Source organism: Propithecus coquereli, unplaced genomic scaffold (assembly GCF_000956105.1).
Source record: "Propithecus coquereli isolate 6110/MARCELLA unplaced genomic scaffold, Pcoq_1.0 Scaffold459, whole genome shotgun sequence".
In the NCBI taxonomy this organism is placed as follows: Eukaryota; Metazoa; Chordata; class Mammalia; order Primates; family Indriidae; genus Propithecus; species Propithecus coquereli.
In genome coordinates this window covers 2,895,731-2,911,234 of record NW_012150385.1, presented here as the reverse complement: position 1 = coordinate 2,911,234, position 15,504 = coordinate 2,895,731, and the positions used below count along the sequence as shown (strand labels likewise).

The window sequence follows — 15,504 nt, the reverse complement described above, 5'->3', positions numbered from 1 at the left end:
AGGTATTTATTGGCTTTGTGTTGAAACAGTTTGAATACATCGAAGTGGGCCAGTTCAGGTAATAGCATTTTGTTATTTTGGGTTTCTTCTTGTTGTGCACTTATATGTAATTTAAATTATTAAGATGAACATTTGAAGTACTGTTAAGCATTTTTGCTGTTTTCTTTAAATGGAAATCTGATCAACATGCTGTGCATTTTTCTTTCTCTTAAAAATTAATGAGTATCTCAAGACTTGTTTAGAAGCAGTTTTTCATGTGGTAATTCCGTATTTTGTCAGTTTTCACTTCACATTTCAAAGCATTTATAACAAAATCTTATCTGGTGGAATGCTAATTTTTAAAAATCTTGTTATAGAAAGCATTTTTAAAATAAGGTTGTCTTTAGTAAAGGTAACTACTGTGTGTGTTACTTACATTAACTATAATTTTTTCTTCCTTAACATTAAGGTTTTAATACTTCTTGCTATGCCCATTACAGGTATATAATGATTGAAAATTAAAATTCTTTAGTTTCTGAAGTACTTAGTAAATACTGTAGTTAGGGAAACTTAGTGCAGAAGAAAAATTTTCTGAGAGTCCCTGGGGCCTGAGGACCCAGTGTTTATTCTAATTATGTGACACTTTATTTTGGACAAGTTACTTTTTCTCCTTTGAATCTCAGTTTCTTCAAAAGGGAAGGGGCAGAAAAGAGCTGAGAAGATTGAACTCCCGGCACCTGTGCTGTCAGGGGCCTTCTCCCTGCTCTCACTGGGCCCTTCCACCTGTCTAGGCTCTTCACGTGGACGCAGATGGGGACGCACAGTGATAGGACAGGATTATATTAGATCGCTGATGCCCCTTTAGCTTAATTCGAGCTCTCTTCTCAAGGTTGAGTCATGAGTTATTTTATGTTGCTTGTATTGGTTATGTATCTTAATTTTAAAAAGAAATGTCTAAATGAATGTTTTTGTTTCCAGGGAATCAGAGGCAATTATTCCAAACATCTTTTTCTTCCTGGTATTACTATCTTATGAACGCTATCATTCAAAACAAATCATTGGAATTCCTAAAATCATTCAGCTCTGTGATGGCATCATGGCCAGTGGGAGGAAGGCGGTGACACATGGTAATGGGGCACGCCTTCACTGTTGTCTTCAGTGTCACCACGTGCTTGGCACTGTGATCTTCTCACACCTACTTTCAACTGTGTGAACAGCCACTCTGGGCTTCCCAGGTTCTGTGTGTGTGTGTGTGTGTGTGTGTGTGTGTGTGTTTGTGTCCCCTTATGCATGAATGTATCAGAGATGTTTAAAAAGAGTAGAAAGCATATTCTTTACTCTCAGGAGTTTATGATCTACTTAGGGGAAAAAATAACAACAGTAAGATGGCCTAAGGTACGGATAGATTCTGAATATAAATGCTCCTGTTTATCCATATGAAACAAAAATTTTTCAACTCTTAACTTACCATAATTAAATTTTGATTTCTCATCCAATGGTGTTAGAAATATAGTTTGACCTTGATCCAGGGCTTTCTGTTTTGCCTGATTATTTTACAGGAGCTTAAATAAGGACCAGAGAAAATAGCGAGCTGCTCAAGTGGTGCCCTTAGCCTGTGGAATGAGGTGGTGTGGTTTTAAGAATGACTTGTACATCTTTCTTTGAACTTTTAAACTGATCTTCTAGCATTTGCCTGTTGGCCCCTCTCTGGCTCCTGTGCCAGGACTCTATAGGCTTTTGAGCTTTGATAAGGATCCATCCTAAGACCCTTGCAAACCCCCAAATGTGAGAATGACACTGCTACAGAGTACTTCCCACTCAGTGCATCTGCAGGAGAGTGTAGAGTGTGTTGTGTTGAGAGATGGCTGTGGCCACCCTCTCGTTTCCATGCAGCTAAGTCAGTCAGTCTTTGTCACGGCCTCACAGGGGCTTGAGATTCGTGCTGCAGCAAAAGTACAGATTATTAAAAGCAGAGATACTGAGTCACTGGATTTAGTTGAAAATGCAAATGTTAAGTATAGGGAGCAAAGGTTTCCTGGACTAGGAGAGTCTGTAGAAAATCAGTGGGCAACTAAATCCACTACTTTCTCCTGGGAAATTTAATCGTCTGTGAGAGGATCAGTGTGCCTGTGTGTGCATGTCACTGAGGGCCAGAGAGAGTGTGCCCATGTATGTATGTCACTGAGGGTCAGAGAGAGTGTGTATGCATGTCTTTAAGGGTCAGAGAGTATGTGTGTGTGCTCACGCGTACATTGTCACTGGGAGACGGAATGTACCTGTGTGCTAATGAAAGGCATTTCTTTTATAATTTTTCCATGTGATCATATTACACCAATTTAATTTATTTTGACTCTTGTTCTGGACCAAGACAAGACCTAAGGGAAAACCCCTTATCTAATAAGAAGAGTGAGTTTACTTAAAATAACATAATAATCTAATGCTATGGCTAAATGTACTCAATAGCAGAGGCTTTTATTGTCTTTTCAGGTAAATCAAGTAGTTATGCATTAGACCAGGAATGTTTTTATTTTGGTTATTTTGAAAGTTTTATTATTTTCAAATTGACTTTTGTATTTGAGTCACTTTTTATCAGAAGCGATGTCACATTACAGATACACTAGTTTTTTTTTTTTTTAGAAGCCTTCACAAAACTTTCAGTGTTCAGAGGAAGAGCCTTGGCCTTTCACAATGGTATAATAATAATTTCACAACACTCGTTGATAACCTTAATTCATCCTTTATCATAAACTAAGTACAGGTTAGGGTTTTCTTTGTTTCTTGAAAACATTTTGGAGATGTTGAGAGCTGTCTTTCAAATGTAATTTTCACGAAATGCCTTATGAGAGTTCTCTTGTGTACCCACAGCCATACCGGCTCTGCAGCCCATAGTCCACGACCTCTTTGTATTAAGAGGAACAAATAAAGCTGATGCAGGAAAAGAGCTTGAAACTCAAAAGGAGGTGGTGGTCTCAATGTTACTGAGACTTATCCAGTACCATCAGGTAAGAGGGACGTGTGGTGACGGTCATGGGCCCTCTACTGTCCCTGCAGAGATGGAAGGAAACACCGTGTGGCCCAGCTGTTTGTTAATCAGTGGATGTTGCTTTGTACCAGCTTTGGGCTCTCTGGGTCCTGGGCCCAGTGAGACTGAGGTTTAGTTGGTGTGTGCATTTCAAGTGGGTACTGCCACAGGAGACTGCCTGACACCTGTCTGACAGTCAAGAGCATTCAAGATAGTACATGTGATAGGGCCCTGTTTTCCAAAACCAGGATCAAAAATTAGTTAATTGATAACATTGGTCAAAATGGTAGAATTCTAAAAAACGATAGAAATCTCAAATCTGAAATAATATAAAGACTTTATTTGTATATTTATTTACCTCTGTTTTGACATGGGGTCAAGGCTTTTTTCTTTGAGTTGGTATCTGGTTGTGTTTTCCTTAAGGTAGAGTGAGAATTTAAAGCTACTTTGAGGCCGTCTAAGTGTGGAAATCTTACTTTTTAAAATAAATTATCTTTTTTAATTTGTACAATTGCCTAGCCCTCACTTGCTTTGTCAGTTCTTTGTAGCTATTTGTCTTTGAATCTTTATAAAGCCATAAGCTTTTCTCATAGAAGCAGCACTTTCTTTGTGCATTCATGTTTTAACTAATCCATGTAATATTTAATTAAATTCTTAATGCTTAATTAAATCACATGATCACAATTTAAAGATACACATAAAAGGTTTGGGAATAAGCAACTGGCAAGCAGAGCTGGGAGGGTGGGGGTCCTGGGGAGGGGCTTCTCAGCCCCTGAATTCAGTGAGATCTGGGCTTGCTTTCCAGGGAATGGAGATGGTTGGCTGATCTGGAGGGTTTATTAAGTAAAGGGTGGAACTGAGTTCCCACTGCTCATTTCTGCTGTTTTAGCACGAAAGCAGCCATAGTCAATATGTACACCAATGGTGTGACTGTGTTCCAATAAAACTTTAATTTACAAAAACAGGTAGTGAGCTGCCCCCTGTTATAGACCCAAAATTTGCCAGGTTATAAATACCTCTGTTTAGAAATGATTGCTGATGAAGTTGTGCTCAACCATGCATAACTCTTAAAAGTAAGTGCTATTCAGCAGGAGTTTACCTTAGGAAAGAACACAGTATTGAAATTAATGTTCACAAGAGTAAAAGCCTTCTGTAGAATATTTAGTTAAGGCTATGTTTGAGTTTTCCAAAGATTAATATACATTTGATTTTCAATCTTCTGACTTCTGTAGAAATAATAATGACAAGAAGTCGTCCTGAGCAAAGTGTGTAGCTTTTGTGTGCCTGGGAGGAACATGCTCCATCCCCTGTTGCATTTTCTTCTGGTTCCCCTACATTTCATATGCCACGGAGTGAGGATTGTGCCAGTTTCTTCAGACCTCATTGAGAATCCCATCTGTTTGGATCCTAGAATCTTCCAGCTGAGCTAGGACCAGTATGAGAGATGGACACATAGGCGGAAGACTTTCTAATTGTGCACAAATGCTCTTGCAGGTGTTGGAGATGTTTATTCTCGTCTTGCAGCAGTGCCACAAGGAGAATGAAGACAAGTGGAAGCGGCTGTCTCGACAAATAGCTGACATCATTCTCCCGATGTTAGCCAAACAACAGGTTTGTCATCGCAGTCTTGGTTCATTGTTGTGCAGTAATTGTAAGTAGATTAAGACCCTTGTGAAAGGTGGGTGGTTGTGATCAGCGCTTCTTTCAATTACAAGAGATGCATGCTTTGGTAATAGTTCCCAGTGCTGGTCATGGGGCTAGTGACTTTTTTATTTCTTCTCACAGTGATCCTCTCAGGTTGGTATTGTCTACCTACATTACAAGTGAGGTAACCAAGGCTCAGGGAGGTTATCAAGCTTATCCAGTGGCACACAGCTCGAAAGCGTGTGTTCTTTCCTATTTTATTACACGGTCTCCTTTATTGTGGTCAATCAAGTGTTGTATTTGATTGTTAGATTTTTGGTTTTGTTTCCTTATTACTTATAAAGTAATTTAGCAGTTATCCATCGTTTAATCAGAATTTAGATAATCAAATGATGCAACTAGTTTTTCACAAAAGCAGTGGAAGCAAATGGTATGTTTGTACCTTATAGGATGGAGCCAGACAGTCCCATGACCTCTGCACCACATGTGCCACTGGGTGTCTGAGCATAGGAAGCTGTGCATCCCTTGCAGCAATACCTCTGTAACCGGGATGAGGGGTCCTCAAAGGGAAGGGCAGCAGAGACCTGCTTGATGGTTCCACCAGAAAATCCCATGAGCTGCCTGGCAAAGCTTTTTATTTTGTTTTGAATGGTGTCAGCAGATACATGTTTGTTCATCTTGATCGTCCACACTAAACAGTTACTCTAGAGAAAACAAGCAGCTTGCGGTTCTTGGCATTTGATAAAAACTTATAGGCACATATACGGATAGTTACTACCTTCATAACTTCACTCCCATTCTGATTTCATAATGGGATTGTTATCTTGAAACGATTTAGACAATCGGGGGTGGCCGTGGTCCTGGCTTCTGGTGAGATTGACAGATAGCAGTTTAAATGTGGTCATGGACTCCAGGCCTATAGGCAGATAGTTTTAGAGTGATGCTTCAGAAGCTGTATTCCATTCTCTTACTTTTCATGTGCACAATCTGAGGAAGGTGGAGATCACAGGCCCGAATACCTAGTAATGCCTGACTTAATTTCTGTCAGTATGAAAATTGTGTGATAAAACATTTATGAAACACTTAGCACATGCTCACGCCTGTAATCCTAAAAAAAAAAAGCACTTAGCACAGAGCCTGCCAGATAGCTCAGCACAGGTGCATGTTGCATTCAGAAATAGTACAAGACACTGTCCCAAGGACTGACAGTGGATACATCCATGAGCAAAGCAGTTTACAAAAAATAGTGTGCCCTCTTGGAATGAAAGTTTTGTTGGTATTGGGGTGAGAAGACAACAGAAAAATAAATTATTGAAGTTTATAAAATGTCAGATGATAATAAGTCCTCTGCAGAAAAATTAAGGAGCTAAGAGAAATGGGTAGGATCAAGGTATGGGGCTGCACCATTCAGTTGGTAACAAACAAAGGCCTTGCTGGTCTGGTGGCATCTGAGTGGACTTAAGGGATGGAAAGGTGTGAGCCTGACAGATCCTCGGGGAAAGAGCACTCCAGGCAGAGCAAGCTGTACTGCAAAGGCCTTGAAGTGGGAATGTACCTGTCAGGGTGCCAGAGGCTGAGCTGGTGGCGTGCAGCAGCCGTGGGAGGAGCGGTGGGAGCGAGGGCCTGGGTGGGGGAGGCCAGCGTGTGGGACTTGGGACCCTTAAGAGGGACTGGTACGAGGAGTGATGTGATGGGACCCGGGTTTTTTTCAGGATTGTTCTTACTCCTGAGTTGAGAATGGACTCCAGGGGGAGGTAATGGCAGAGCAGGGAAACCCACACAAGGCCCAGTGATGGAGTGGAGTAGCCAGAAGTGGAGGTTGTTCGACATAGTGTGGGCGCAGAACAAGCAAGGTTTGCTGGTGGATTAGACATGGGAGCCAGAGGCGCTGAGAATGATTTCAGGGTGAGAACATACAGCTGTGGATGAGGTGGGTGGACAGTGGGAGCCCCAGCATGTCAGAGCCCGGTCCGATGTGTGCAGTTGAGACTCCGCAGGCTCCTGGTGAGATGAGGTCAGCTTCGGGACGTCAGAGCCTGGAATTGTTCAGGGACAGCTGGGCAGGGGATCTGGCCCACACGCACGATGGACCCAGCATAGCTGGAGAGGAAGGGCTTGAGCACTGGGCCCACTGAGTCCCAGCTCAGAGGTCAGGGGGGCGAGAAGGAGCCTGGGAAGGGACAGCCAGTGCTGGGCCGGGGGAGCGCGCAGGTATAGGGCCCTAAAGCCAAAGTAAAAACTTGTGTCTCATTGAGGATGGGGAGGGGTCAGCTGTGAGCCCGGGGAACTCAGCCCGGGTTTGGCTGCATTAAGGGCACTGCTGAGTAGTTTAGGGGGAGTAGACAGAGCCAAATCCCCATGGGAATGTGTTCCTGAAAGGACAGATGAGAGGAATTGGAAGAGATTTACTCAAAGAGGGAATGGAGAAATGAGGCAGTAGCCAGAGGAGCAAGGGGTCAGTGGGGTTCACTTGGCAGCACTGGAGCCTGCTGTCCATGGGGGCAAAGCAAACGGGGGGAAATCCACAATGCCAGGCCAGACAGAAAGCTGCCTTGGTGGTTTCTTTGAGCAGGTGCAGGGGTTAGGACCGGCTGTGGGAATGATGGTCAGTCCTTGTTGTGAACTTGGTGGGTTCTTCCAGAGCAACTGGAGAGAAGGTGGGGTTGGTGGGCACAGGCACAGATCTAGTTCAGGAGAGTCCTGGAGTGTGGAAGTTCTCTGTTGTTTCCTTATTGTTAAGGTGTGGCTCAATGCAGTTTGAGTTTCAGATCTATACATTGGAAAATACCACATCTCTTTGCAGAGTTGCTTACTGTGTAGATATACACTCAGTAGTAACAGACATTGGACATAGAATCAGGGCCCATTGTCCATAGGACATTGTGATATAAACTCAGCTTGAATATTTTACACCATTAAAAATGTTAGATTTTAAAACCAGTTGGCTTGGGAGTTCTCTGGTATACTATTAAGTGAGAAAAGCAGGGACATTTATAATAGTTTTTCAGAAGAGCTAAAACAAAAGCTCTCCCCATGCACATGTATGTGTGTGAGAGAAAGATGTTATAGGAACATGGAGAAAGTTAAGAAAGGGATATGCACCAATCTGTTAACATCTGTTACTGTTAGGTCATTAAATATCAAATGTCCAATTTCAAATCAAGTGTAGTTTATTATTTCTTAAACAAGTAGTAGTGCAATTAATCAAAGTATGTTCCTGAACTATCAACACAGTTTTGCCATCTTAACAGTAGCCTATTTATGCCAGCAGTGAAGAAGCATGGAGAGCGAGTGGTGATGAAATTGAGAAAGGCATTTTCCACAGCTTGTTGAGAATTAAATATTTTGCCTTGCAAAAAGTGGTCCAAAGCCTGGAAGAAGGGGTAGTCAGTTGGTGCAAGGTCTGGTGATTACAGTGGATGACAGAGAGTTTCCAAGTCCAGCTGCTGTAGTTTCAGCAGCGTTTGTGTGACATGTGGTCAAGCATTGTCTTGTGAAAGGATTGCCCTGTCTCTATTGACCAGTCTTGGCTGCTTAATCACAAGCATCCTCCTCATTTCATCCAACTGGTTGCAGCAGACACCTGCTATAGTCAATTGACCTGGTTCATGAAGCTGTAGTGGATAATACTAGGGCTGGACCACCAAACAGACACCATTAGATTTTTTGATGAATATTTGGTTTTGGACTGTATTTCGGCACCTTGTCTTTATCCAACCATTGTGCCGAACACTTGGGATTATCAAAAAGAGTCCATTTTTCATCACACGTAACAACATGGTGTAGAAATGTTTCGCGTTTATGTTGTGACAGCAAAGGCGAGCTTCAAGACGATTTCTCTTCTGATGCTCATTTAATTTATGTGGAGCCCATCTATCCAGCTTATTTACCTTGCCCATTTGTTTCAAATAGTCCAACATTGGTGGAATAGTAACATCAAACCTTGCTGCTAATTTCCACATAGGTTGAGATGGATTCACTGCCACTATAACTTTTAGCTCATCGTTAGCATCTTGGTTTCAGGTCACCCGTGTGGCTCATTGTCAAGATTAAAATCACCACAAGGGAACCTCTCAAACCATCGGTGTACTGTACATTCATTAGCCACATCCTTCCCAAACACTTCATTGATATTTCAAGCTGCCTGTGGTTGCATCAGTTCCACGACAGAACGTATATTCTAAAATAACATGAATGTTTAACTTATCTATGGTTTCACAAAATTTGCTTGAAAGATAATCACAAGCCAAAATGTGCGTTTGAAAGACTGAGGATGTACCTTCACAATAAACATAAAACAAGAAGTGTCAAAGTGCAATGTCAGAGATATCAGTTGTCAAACTTAGTCCTTAGGAAATCAGACATTTTATACTTAACAACCTAAATAATTAGTAGGCGAGGGGCAGGGCAGGCAAAGCACATGATAACTGTGCAGTGTCTGCTGCCCCATTCATGTGAGTGTGAGAGAGAAGATGCACAGAAGGCCAGCTCCCACTGTGATGATGATGATTCCATCGGGGTGGTGCAGTTCTAGTTGATTTTTTTCATACTTTTGTATGTTTGAATCTTTTCTAGAAAGCATACATTATTTATGTAATAAAGGTCTAAATGAAATGATTTCCATTATGGAAAAAATGTAGCTGATATAGTATTCTAAGAAATGTTTGGTTCACTACAGAACTTAAAATGCTTTTAAGTGAGGGATGGTAATGATGGGATGGTTATGCTCATTTGCCCCGAGATACATGACATGATGTGTACAAGGCTGACGTTTCTGTTGGTTTACCTGCATGTTTGCGGTGTTGCATTCCACAGATGCACATTGACTCTCATGAAGCCCTTGGAGTGTTAAATACTCTATTTGAGATTTTGGCCCCTTCCTCGCTGCGTCCCGTGGACATGCTATTACGGAGTATGTTTGTCACCCCAAGCACAATGGTGAGTCTCTCATCAGATTCCCCTGGAGGGCTTGTTCAAGCCCAGATTGCTGGGACCACCCCCATAACTTCTAAGTGAGTCAGTCACTCTGGGTGAAGCTTGAGAATTTGCATTTTTAACAATTTCCCAGGTAATACTGATGCTGCTCCTCCTCGGGGACCCTCCTTTGAGAACCACTAATAGATTTATCGGTAGAATGGGAAAGTAGGGGTAATTTTCTTTCATGAAATTGGCAATCAGGGAAAATTTTTAATCTTTTTTCCTTAGCAATAATGTGTACTTTCTTTGTTTTAGGCATCTGTGAGCACTGTTCAGCTGTGGATATCAGGAATCCTAGCCATTTTGCGGGTTCTGATTTCCCAGTCAACTGAAGACATTGTTCTTTCTCGCATTCAGGAGCTCTCCTTCTCCCCGTATTTAGTCTCCTGCCCAGTGATTAACAGGTTAAAACACGGGGGAAGTAACTCAACACCAGAAGAACACAGTGAAGGGAGACAAATGAAGAACTTGCCAGAAGAAACGTTTTCAAGGTATGCTTTCTGTCTAAGCCTGTAACTAATCCCTGCCTTTTGGGAGGTTAGATGGTGTTTCATGATCAGTAATTCTGGAATAACTCCTAGTCTTGCTTCAGCTCTGAGTTGGGTAAAGCAGTCTGTGCTGGTATACTTTTTAAATCTAGCCTTGCCTGTGGCCCTGGGTTCATACCTCCCTTAAGGTTCTGTCACATTTTGTCTCCTGTCCCCGTTAAAGATGCTACAAGAGTGGCTCAGCCCAGGCAGGGCAGGGCAGGGGGTTGGCTGTCTCGGAGGTCGGTAATAGGGGATATACATTGCCTGAAGAGAATTTAAAAACCTAAGAAAACCCATTAAAAGTCAGTCTTGTATTTATTCTTATCCTGTGCTGGTAGTTCTACACACTGTCAATAACAAAAGATATTTCCTGCTAAGGCAGACAGCTTCCACTGTATACCTGTCATATCAAATCCTATCTTGCCCATAAATTATTTGGAAGCTCCCTGAGGACAGTGTTTACAGTTCGGGCACTTGTAAATGTTAGTTGTGTGGACAAGTATCTGTGCACCTCTGCTGGAATCAGAGCATTTAGTGAGTTAGAGCTGCTTCTGCAAAGGCACTCCTTCTGGTCCCCATAACTTCATTGCAGCTGTCCCTTAGTTTGTCATCAGTGGACATTCCTTGTGCTGTTGCTGAATATAAAGCCTGGAACCCGCAGGGCATCCTTCTGTTTGCAGGGTTAGCAGGCAGCCTATGGCTCTCCCTCTGTTACATTGAAGCTGGTGGCTAAAACTGATGACACATTAAATTCCTGTGGTAGATTATTAGCTTGTGTTTATGTAATGCTTTACAGTTTACAAAGCTTTAAAAAAATACCCATGTCATTTTATCCCAACAGTCCTTTGAAGGTGGTATGATTACTGCCATTTCATAAATGAGGAAGATAATATGCAGAGAGGCAAAGTGACAGAGTCCAAAATGATGCTATTAAACATTTCACTTTAACTTTGTTTATCATACTTTCCCTGTGTTTTTACTTCATCTGAATTTGCTGTATGTATTTTACGTTTATACCTGACGTAAGTGCTCTATAGTAGTCACCTAATTCACTGTCATCCTTTTCCCTTTCTTGGAAGGTTTCTATTACAACTGGTTGGTATTCTTTTAGAGGACATTGTTACAAAACAGCCAAAGGTGGAAATGAGTGAACAGCAACATACTTTCTATTGCCAAGAGCTAGGCACGCTGCTAATGTGTCTGATCCACATCTTCAAGTCTGGTAGGTGAATCAGATTAGTCTTTGTAGACCAGCAGTCTCCAACCTTTTTGGCACCAGGGACTAGCTTCAGGGAAGATAGTTTTTCCACAGACTGGGGGGTGGTGGGGAGAGTTTGGGGATGATTCAAGGGCATTACATTTATTGTGCAGTCAAACATCTCTGCTAATGATAATCTGTATTTGGAGCCACTCCCCAGTGCTAGCACCACTACCTCAGCTCCACCTCAGATCATCAGGTATTAGATTCTTATAAGGAGTGCGCAATCTAGATCCTTCACATGCGCAGTTTACAGTAGGCTGATGTTCCTGTAAGAATCTAGTGAGGCCGCTGATCTGACAGGAGGTGAAGCTCAGGTGGTGATGCAAGTGATGGGGAGCAGCTGGAAATACAGATTAAGCTTTGCTTGCTAGCCTGCTGCTCACCTCTTGCTGTGTGGCCCGGTTTGTAACAGGCCACGGACTAGTACTGGTCTGCATCCTAGGTGTTGGGGACCACGGTTATAGAGTGTCTCAACAGTCCCTGTCCTGCACTGGACAGTCCCAGAGTGTAAGGACCATTCTGCCCAGTAGAAGCCCTGCTTTACTCAGTTGCCAGTTGAAAATGTTTGGTTGGTAATAAAACCATAGGGGTCATATAACATATGACCCAGAGTTCCGGTCTTGGACATACACCCAAAAGAATGGGAAGCAGGGTGGTGAAAAGATATTTGTATGCCAATGTTCATAGCAGCATTATTCATAATAGCTAAGATGTGGAAGCAACTCAAGCATCAGTCGATGGATGAATGGATAAACAAAATCTGGTACACACATACAGTGGAATATTATTCATTCTCAAAAAGAAGTGAATTCTGACACATGCTGCAACGTGGATGAACCTCGAGGACATTATGCTAAGTGAAATCAACCAGTCACAAAAAGACAAATACTGTATGACACCATTTATATGAGATACAGTGGTCAATTCATAGAGACAGAAAGTAGAATGGTGGCTGCCAGGGGTTGGGTGGAGAGGGGGAAATGGGGAGTCACTGTTTAATGGGCATAGAGTTTGTTTTATAAGATGAAAAGAGTTATTCTAGAAATGGGTGGTAGTTATGGTTGTACAACATTATAAAAGTATTTGATACTAGCAAACCGTACATTTAATGGTTATTATAATCGTAAATTTTATGTTGTGTATATTTTACCACAATAAAAAAAGATAAGGAAAAAAGAGTAAAGCTGAGAGCTTCCTACTGTTTTGTTTTATTTTATTTATTTCATTTATTTTATGTGATGTCATGTCATGTCATTTCATATTATATTATTTTTTGAGACAGAGTGTTGCTTTGTTGCCAGGGCTAGAGTGAGTGCCGTGGCGTCAGCCTAGCCCACAGCAACCTCAAACTCCTGGGCTCAGGCAGTCCTCCTGCCTCAGCCTCCCAAGTCACTGGGACTACAGGCGTGAGCCACCATGCCGGGCTAATCTCTTGTTTCTATTTTTAGTTGACTGGCTAATTTTTTTTCTATTTTTAGTAGGGACGGGGTCTCGCTCTTGCTCAGGCCGGTCTCAAACTCCTGAGCTCAAGCAATCCTCCCCCCTCAGCCTCCCAGAGTGCTAGGATTACAAGCATGAGCCACCGCGCCTGGCCCTTCCTCCTGTTTTAAAGGTTCGGAAGGCCAAAATGTTTTTACCTTCACAAATGATCAGGCGCTAAAAAGGGCTTTCTCCCAAGAGAGGAAGTCACAAGATGCCAGCTGTCAACAAGCATAAGAAGCAGCCAATCCAAATTAGGACAGTCACTGTTTTCTAAAAAGAATGAGTGTAGAAAGATTGCCTTGCTTTCAGTAAATGATTAAGAAGCTGGTAGATTAGTTATAGGGGGCAGGCATATCTTTCTTCTCTCAGCAAGGAAAAAGAAAGGCAATTCTAATATCTAGGAAAAACAAACAGCAATAAATTATGGTTTAAATATGAAGCAAACTAAATCATGGCTTGATTTTCAGCACTCGATTTTGATGGAAGACCTTGATACTAAAAATGTTCTCCTTTACGTGGCTCGGGTCATGACTGAGGACCCCCATAGAAAGAGATGCAGTCCTTCTAGGGTCTTTGGCTCTGCTGGGAGGTGATTTACATAGTCATAGTGTAAATGCTATTTGAGCTTTCATTTTTTGAATCAATAGGTGAATAAAACACTGAAGATATAATGACTTAATTATGGTTTCAGAACACAATGAAAATGTTTTCAGTTCTGACAAATATAAAAGGAAAACTACCCAAGTTAATTTGGAATGTAGATGATAGAGGAAGAGGTGGGGAATGGAAGGGGACTAATATTCTCATCTTGCATTGTTGGGGTTATGCCATAACATCTACAGTTCTAACAAATTCTAACATCACCTAGAATTTTGGAGGTGACTACTAGAAGAACAAAAAACATGGTAACAAGTGATGATAACAAGTAGTTACTTTAAAGAGACATGGGGCAGGGCACTTGTACGATCAGAAGCCCCTCTCTGTTATTTGGTTTTTACAGACATTTTAAGTACATACCCTCAGAGTAAAAGGTAGACCTAGCACGTGGCCTGCCTCCATGCTAGCAGGCTCTGGGCCTGCTGTGTTGTATCCTCCTGTGTGGCTCAGGGTGGCTACTATCCCATTGTGTTGAATTCCTCTTCTTCCTTCTCTCAAAAACAGGGAAAATATTTTTACTTTAATAAAAGTGTTGTCCAATAGAATTTCCAGCAAAGATGGGAATGTTCCATGTTGCACTGTCTCATCTAGTTGCCTCTAACCACGTGTGTTATTGTGTATCTGACATGTGGCTAGTGTGATTGAGGAACTTACTTTTTAATTTTATTCAGTTTTAATTAAATTTAAACAGTTCCACGTGGCTAGTGGCTCCCATATTAGACAGGGTAGGTCAGTTGAGGAGCCATACACTGCACTGGAAAGAGCAGGCTTGGTAGAAGGATTTTGCTGCTAGTGTTTTGGGACATTGTTTTAATTGGTCCAACATTTCCAAATACATTTTGTGTTTGTGCATATGTATAACTGTCTATTTCTAGTTCCTTGGTTAGTTTGACTGCATTTCTCTTAAAGACACTAGGCAGCAGACTTCTTGTATTTGGTTTCAAGAGAGAGTTGAAGCAAATCATTTTGTACTTATGTAAATAAGATATACTTAGCATATAAAAGTGGAACTTCATATACTCTGGTTTCTCTTCAGATAAATCTTTTCGCCTTTTACTAAAAGTGGTAATTTGTATTTTTGCACTGCTTAAGCCAAGGTAATGAATTCCACCCATCCACTGAAAATTGAGACCTTTAAATTTGTCCACTTCAGGTATAATTTCTTAAAATAGAAACTATTAATAGTCTGAATAGTAGCCTTCACTTCTAGTTTTCTGCTCCCTGTCTTGCTGGGTGAGGAGGGTATTTATCCTCAAGTTGTTTGCTTATTTCACATTCAATCCAGTGTAAGCAGAACAGCCAAGAAAGATACCTGTCCACCAGTTTACAAAATCTGGGGCAACTCCCTCTCTCTTCCTCCAAAATAGACCCGTTTAGAAACAGATGGTGGGGACAAAGACGTGAGGGTGAGAGTGTCAGTTGTGTGTGTTGTTGGTGCAGCTGCATTAACGCTCTCTGGCCTGCGGCCTCAATCAGGCTTCCTCACTTGGCTAACCACATGTCTCAAGTACACACTTTGTGCCCTTTCCCTACTTGCCATCCAGATGCTTACCCAGTCAGGGGAAGCAGGGGCTGCTGCTTCGTCCTCTTTGAGTCCTGTGCGTGGGCAGTGGAGATGTGCCATGCACCATGGGGAAGAAGAAACGGGCAGGAGGCTGGCACTGCATACTCACCGCTCCTTCCAGGCACGGGTGGGAGGCTGGGCCAGAGCTCTCTTCCCTGTGCTTTCAAAAGGGTCACTGTTTCCACTTTATGGGTAAAGTAGGAGCACTGGAAGAAAGAGAAAGCAGTCCTTCCTAGAGTAATAAAATTGTTCATGCTTAGGCAAGGACAAGGGCTGCTAATAGTTATAATGCTGGGATTAATGGTGTTCTCTTGTAGGTATATAGTCCCTTTTGCCTGTATCATCCCAATTAACAGAATAACTCTGAAATATTTTCCCCTATCTATTG

The 15,504-nt window shown here is 41.9% G+C and overlaps 1 protein-coding gene across 2 annotated transcripts in view; it reads left to right on the top strand.

Moving 5' to 3' along the window:
- The window catches only part of HTT (huntingtin), a 160,532-nt gene that overhangs the window by 91,168 nt on the left and 53,860 nt on the right, over positions 1-15,504 (top strand). For both annotated transcript variants that reach the window (XM_012655049.1, XM_012655050.1), the window contains 7 exons: positions 3-58; positions 958-1,106; positions 2,845-2,981; positions 4,496-4,612; positions 9,461-9,583; positions 9,878-10,113; positions 11,232-11,374. In XM_012655049.1, the coding sequence (XP_012510503.1) occupies positions 3-58; positions 958-1,106; positions 2,845-2,981; positions 4,496-4,612; positions 9,461-9,583; positions 9,878-10,113; positions 11,232-11,374 (961 nt within the window). The remainder of the gene's footprint in view (positions 1-2; positions 59-957; positions 1,107-2,844; positions 2,982-4,495; positions 4,613-9,460; positions 9,584-9,877; positions 10,114-11,231; positions 11,375-15,504) is intronic.